This window comes from Podarcis pityusensis (assembly GCF_964106645.2).
Source record: "Podarcis pityusensis genome assembly, chromosome: 3".
Classification (NCBI taxonomy): Eukaryota; Metazoa; Chordata; class Lepidosauria; order Squamata; family Lacertidae; genus Podarcis; species Podarcis pityusensis.
Window position 1 is genome coordinate 77,489,554 of NC_138026.1, and position 6,847 is coordinate 77,496,400.

Sequence of the window (6,847 nt, forward strand, 5' to 3'; positions counted from 1 at the left end):
TTCGTACTCAGTTGAGGGAACATTAAATAAAACATGGAACCAAGGAAGTAAACTCAAGCCCAGCATCCAGGAGAGACCCAGCATTTATTAAAACTGTTACAATAGGACAGCCTTGCCAACCCACTGCTCTGCTGCTAGTTAGAAGGACTCTCACCTGGATTACAAACAAGTGGTGTAGAAGCAAATTCTTACCACAGAATAGACCTGGTTGCAGCAGGACGGGGACCTCCTGGCGGTTTTAGCAACCTGCTCATCTCTGCCTCTTGACCCCTTCCTCTCCAGCCTCTGCTTCTGCCTCTGATCCTGGACTGCTCTCTGCCACAGACTCTCCCTCCTCACTAAACCCTGTTACCTCTTCAGCTTCCGACACCACCTCCTCCCACTCTACTCCCTCTTCTCCCTCTGACCACTCATTGTCATCCCACCACCAATCCCCTGGCTCTGAGCCTTCTTCCCTTTGGGGGGGGGGGTTCCCCAACTGGTGCCTCCCACCACTCCTCTGCATTCAGCCAGTCCATGACAATAGCTCATTCACAGAATAAACTTTTTTGTAATCAGTAAGGTATAACCAAATAAGAATGTATAAGAATGCTGGGGGACAGCCTCCTCCATCCTGCTGCCTCGCAGCTGTTTTGTACTACAACTCCATCAACCCCCAGCTAACAGGCCACTGATCCATGGATCCACTGATCCATGGCCCTTAAATTGGGTTATTAGCATAAGTACCTATTTCCAAAGCAGTACCTCTTTAAGTGCTTGAAATGATTCTGTTAATTATCTTGTTAACCCTCAGGTGAGGCACGCCAGTGTCGTAACATCCATATTATACATTGGGTAACATGGGGTAGCACTGTAGCTTGCCATGCTGTAAGTTCCTCACTGAGGTGGGATTTGAATCAAAGCACATCACACAGCTCATTCTCCAGCCACAACACACTCTTCTAAGTAATAAACCACAAATGTTTTCTGTTGATGCTTGCAGGTATTCAGCTGACAGAATCCTTAGCCATGCTGCCTGCTTCAGCAGTGTCAGGTCTCTACTTTTCCAACCCTGAATCCAAGTACTTTGCTGTTGGGAAAATATTGAAAGATCAGGTAAGGCCTGAGTACCTGTAGCAGTTGTTTGACATCCTTTCTTTCCTTCCCAGTACTATATATTTCAATCTGATAAGAGCCATTTCTTTTAAATGTGGTGGATGCTGTAAAACACACAAACTTTTTGAAAATAGTTCTTAGATCTGTAAACAAGATCTTTCTGACATGAACTCCCTTAGACCTTTTGTGTCTTTAAAGATTTCTATCCCAAAAGAAGTATCACAAACACTTTTTTAAAAAAGGCCCACACTCTCTAGCTCCTTTCAGAGGCTTTCAGAGTAACTTACATAAGATGAATAAAAAACCCCAAGATTGTTAAGCTGATGGGCAGGGACTGTCTAAAAGACATGGCAATCTAAAAGGCATATATGGCCTAAAAAAGGAGATGAGAAGGGAAGAAGAAACTCTCAAAATTACATAGCAATACTTATAAATACCACCTGGAATAGAAACAGTTCAGGGCATGGTGGAGCCAAGTGGATTTCGTCTCTTGGCAAAGCTGATGAGTTGCTCTGTATTCCATTTCAGCCTCTGCAGACACACATTACACAGGACTGCAGTCACACCAACTAGCCCTGGACCTGTTGTTTCACTGGAATGAACCAACAAACACATTTAAAAGGCCATAGATTGTTTAATGAGCCAACAGCCTAGTTACAGAGAAACATTTTTTTCCTGGCGTCTAAAGTTATATAATGAAGGCGCCAGGGAAGCCTCCCTGGGGAGAGCATTCCACAGATGGAAAGCCGCCACAGAAAAGGCCATTCTTGTGCTGCCACCCTCTGCGGAATGACCTCTCATGGAGGAGAGGCACACAAAGAAGGGCCTCAGATGATGATTGCAGAGTCCAAGTCAGTTTATTTGGGGAGAAGCAGATACATTGGGATCATTTTTTAAATGTCCAATTTGGATCTGCAATTTTTGACATTCTAATTTGAACATTTTGTGTTTGATGCAGTAGTTTGGAAGTCTTTGTAGTTTGTCTAGTTTTTTGTCTTATTTTTGTCTTATTTTGTGTGTTTTATACTTTATATGTAGAAATGCATTTTTTTAAAATAAAAAAGGATGCAAGTGTAGAGAGCAGAGGTGGTGAGACTTAATTTCCCAGATACTTTGATTGCACAGAGAAGTTGAAGCCTTAGCTGTTAAAATGCTAAATTATCCCTCTCTTGGTTCATTCTGCAGGTTGAAGATTATGCCTTAAGGAAAAAGATGCCTGTGGCAGATGTGGAAAAATGGCTGGGACCCATTCTTGGATATGATCCAGAATAACTGTATGTGCATTGAGGGTGGGGGGGGGGGGGCGTTAGGGCTTTTGTCTTGAAAGATACAAATGAGAAGAAAAGGCAAAGCTTAGGACTCACGCACAAGAAACAGGTACCATATGGAGGCAACCACCTCATCCCTGCCCCCAACAAGCCACAGTGTCTGCCGCAGCAAAAGCTAAAAACATATTGGCAATGGAGTAAATCTTTTAGCTTGGTCACCATAGAAAGTCAATTAAAATGCCCAACATGTGGTGTACAGATACAGGTTCGCATGTATCATGTTTCTAATTAAAAGGTCCTCCCACTTGATTTTTGCAGCCCTATGTAAAAGAGATAAATATATACATGAAATGCTCCTGACTTGCTAAGATGTTGGGGCTTTTAATCAGAAAAGTTTAGTATTTAAATGTGCTGTTAGAGGAGCACTAATGAAACGCTACACAGAGCCCATAACCCATAATTATCTCCCTGTGCGAATATTGTTACTGGATTGAGCACAGCCATTATTATTTATTTGTAGCCATAAAAAATTATGTTAAGACAAATATTTGCACTGATATGTCCCACTGCCAAGGAATATGAATATAATCACAGGACACTGATCTTTGATTGGACTGTGTGTATATATAATGGCAAATAGAGTCAAATCTGACAGAGATTATAAGTGCCTTGATTCTGATTTCCACAGTAATTTCTCTTCTCAGCCTTTGTCTTTCTAAATAAGCTTACCCAATTGTTCACTGTAGCTCAACTATCTGGTACACTCAGGAAAATCATGTAATTCTTTGAATTTTTAATTTCTACTTATATTCACAGGTAGCTAAGCTTTCTGTTCTGTTACTACTGAGAAAAGTCTTTTTGCCTGTCTTTTTTGTTAAATACCAACATTTGCCACAGTACTAGGCTCTAAGTCTTTAGGTGTTTACTTCTTAAAATGTGGCACCACACTAGCTTACCAGCTGCCATAATAAGATCGTTCGCTTGAAATCTCCACTGAAATTCCCCACCCAATTGCATTTTTGAAGACCTGTGCGATTCTTTTAATTTTCCCAGTTTGAGAGATTAGACTTCTACAGTAGAATTTCATGCATTTTATCTTGTAGCATGAGAATAGCACTCTTATTCAAAGAAGCATAAATATCATTTATAAACAGGTTTTGATAGGTTCTGCTCAGGGCCTCAATAAAGTGAAAGTAAACAGTTTGCATTTCTTAAGCTACAAAGAAGAGTCTAGTTTTGTTATACTTGACAAGACCAATAGATTAGAGCTGACTCCAGAAAACAAGGTAAAAAAACAGGACTAAGTTTGACATTCTTGAAAGGTCAGGTGTATCCTTTCAAGAACAGTTGAAATGTGATGGACAATTCTTAACAGGTTGCTCTTGATGAGTGGACATATGGATATGTCCCCAATGGTTCAGACTGCCAGTCAGCGTGTGATGTGCTGAGCTGAAATAAGTGTATTCAGTACTGCTTGAGGAAAAGTTGTTTGAGTACCCTGGTTCCATTATCCAAGTATCATGGAAGCTGCCGCAACATGGCTTCTTTCCATACTCCTTGAATAACTTAGATAGCCCCAGGGCTTTTAGCCTTCCGAGTGCTACTGCATTAAAACTTCTGTTGTCTCTGACCATTGGTCATACTGTTTGGGATAGACAGGTGTTGCAATCCAACAACATCTGGAGGACTATGATGTTCCTCACTACAGCACTAGAGCATTGCTCCTGTTTCCATGCTGGAATGGGAAGCTGCGTTACTGTGATTCCCCTCCCCCCGCAATGATCTTGGACTTCTGATTTTACCCAAAGCACTTGGGTAAAATCAAAATGCAGCAGGTGATCCCCTTTACGAAATCCTTGCCTATAACATGACTGAGAGTCAGATAAGGCAATCAGGAGGGCAATTTCCACAGAGGAAACAGAAATATATCTCGGGGTGGATTCCTTTTGACTACAGAAGGACAAGTTCACAAAAGGATCAATGTTATACTAGCTGCGTAGATAAGACAGTGACCTGGTTTGCACACCGGTGTCACATTAAGCCAAAACATGGCTTAGCGCAAATACACAGGCTTCCAAAGAAGAGAATTTAGCCATTTTTCTTGTCCTCAGTAGTCCTACAACTGCACTGAGCTACACTATCATTTACCTCAGTGTGTCAGGGGATCATAGTTTTGCTCTCCTGGACCAATCACTAGCCATGAACTATTAAGACAAACCTGGATTTGGACAACATGCCAAACCATGACTTAGCTCAATGGAGCAGCAGAATGGCAGAGAAGTAAGCCACAACGATCTAATCTAATGCTTGTGTGTTCACACTAAGCCATAGTCTGGCTCTTTGACATGTGAACAAGGCCTGTGAATAGAAAATCTTCTGCTTGCTTCCTGAAAGTTTGTTTTTCAGTTACCTAGTCCAGCAAAGCTGCCTTTAGGTGTTGGTGCATCTGCAATGCAACTTGCTTAGCAGCTGATGTCAATAAAAACAAGAACTTCAAATATTAAACTGCCAAACAATAGAACAGATTCAGAGCATTGTGAAGCGCAGCAGGAAATATGAAAATGGATGTTTAAATAGTCAAAGCTTGTGTGCGTGCTTTATGTAACGGTACATTATTCTGACTTTCATAATGTTTTGTATTATAAATGTATATTGAGACTGAGTTTCAAAAGTTTGCCATTAAATTTTGATTCAGTCAAAGATACCCTTGTCCATTTTTGTTTCTCTTTTATTAAATGAATGTAAGTACAGTGGTACCTTGGGTTACATACGCTTCAGGTTACATACGCTTCAGGTTACACACTCCGCTAACCAAGAAATAGTGCTTCAAGTTAAGAACTTTGCTTCAGGATGAGAACAGAAATTGTGCTTCAGTGGCGCGGCAGCAGCAGGAGGCCCCATTAGCTAAAGTGGTGCTTCAGGTTAAGAACAGTTTCAGGTTAAGTACGGACCTCCGGAACGAATTAAGTACTTAACCCGAGGTACCACTGTAGAGCCACAATCTTCAGGGATAAGACTGAAAGAAAAATTAACAAGTTATTTATGATGGATGGAGGTGGAGGTGGCTGGAATTCCAGCCTCAACTTCCAAAAGAAACTGTATCATCGCCAGCCATTGCTTCTAATCAACCCATGGAGCCTCTGGCTGTGAGCTCTTCTTAACCCGAGGTACTATTTCTGGCTTAGCGGAGAGTGTAACCTGAAGCGTCTGTAACCTGAAGCGTCTGTAACCCGAGGTACCAACCTGCAGGCGACACAACTCCCAAAAGTGCAGATTCTTTCCAAGCGCAACAGAGAAAGCAAACCTGGGTGTACCCTGGCTGCCCTCATCAGAATGAGACTACTTGTTTCTCATGGGGTTGAGATATATGCTAATACCTAACTCAACACCTGATCAATTTATCAACTGCCATGAGCCAAATATGGCATGCTGTCTTGATGGGCTCATGATCCTTACCTTTGCTCCCTGAAAATGCTCAGTCGTACTGTTGGAAAATTGTACCGCTCTACGTCTACAAATTTTAGTCTTGAAGTAAACTTTCCTCTAGCCTCTGCTTCAATATAATTACATTTTTTTCCTCAGGTAACCTTACTTTAAACCACCTTCTAAGTCCCTTATGGTTTGTCCCCAAGAAACCACTTTCTAAAATCTTTATGGATCCTCACCCAAGCTGTTCCAAGCACTTGCTTACTCAAACCACAAAGCAAATTACACATTCAAATTTTAGTTCTGTAAATAAGCATTTTTCTCTTCAAACCCACATCGGTGGTCCTTGCTAATTCCTCTAAATAATTCAGGTAACGGAAGTTACTGTGCAATCTTCATGTGCAACAACTCTGGATAAAAGATCTCAAAATATCAAAATATCTGTCTACAGAACCAACTTCAGGTTGTGCGACTTCATAGGTGATCTCTCAAAGAACATCAGTTACATGTAAGCAACCTGCTATTTTTCCTTGAGGCCTCTGTGTAGTCCCACATATGGATGACAAGGTAAATGCAACTGTCCTTAGGAAAACAGGAAGTGGAAGAATCTGCCAAATGCCAGCTCTTGTGTGCACAACCAATAGGGACGCGGGTGGCACTGTGGTCTAAACCACTGAGCCTCTTGGGCTTGCAGATCGGAAGGTTGGCGGTTCAAATTCCCGTGATGGGGTGAGCTCCCATTGCTCAGTCCCAGCTCCTGCCAACCTAGCAGTTCAAAAGCATGCCAGTGCAAGTAGATAAATAGGTACCGCTGCAGCGGGAAGGTAAACGGTGGTTCCGTACACTGCTCTGATTTCGGTGTTCCGTTGCGCCAGAAGCGGCTTAGTCATGCTGGCCACATGACCCAGAAAGCTGTCTGTGGACAAACGCCGGCTCCCTTGGCCTGAAAGTGAGACTGGACTTAACTGTCCAAGGGTCCATTACCTTTACCTTGCACAACCAATGCACAATACTTTATGGTGAAAGGGGTGGGTGAAGTTACAGCGCTGCATTGGTCG

At 42.2% G+C, this 6,847-nt stretch overlaps 1 protein-coding gene across 5 annotated transcripts in view; it reads left to right on the top strand.

Annotated features, from left to right (window-relative positions):
* MTR (5-methyltetrahydrofolate-homocysteine methyltransferase) overlaps positions 1–5,063 on the top strand; it is a 67,188-nt gene extending 62,125 nt beyond the window's left edge. For all 5 annotated transcript variants that reach the window (XM_080997644.1, XM_080997645.1, XM_080997646.1 and 2 more), the window contains 2 exons: positions 983–1,095; positions 2,281–5,063. In XM_080997644.1, the coding sequence (XP_080853770.1) occupies positions 983–1,095; positions 2,281–2,367 (200 nt within the window). In that variant the 3' untranslated portion in view covers positions 2,368–5,063. The remainder of the gene's footprint in view (positions 1–982; positions 1,096–2,280) is intronic.
* The last annotated feature ends 1,784 nt before the right edge of the window (positions 5,064–6,847 follow it).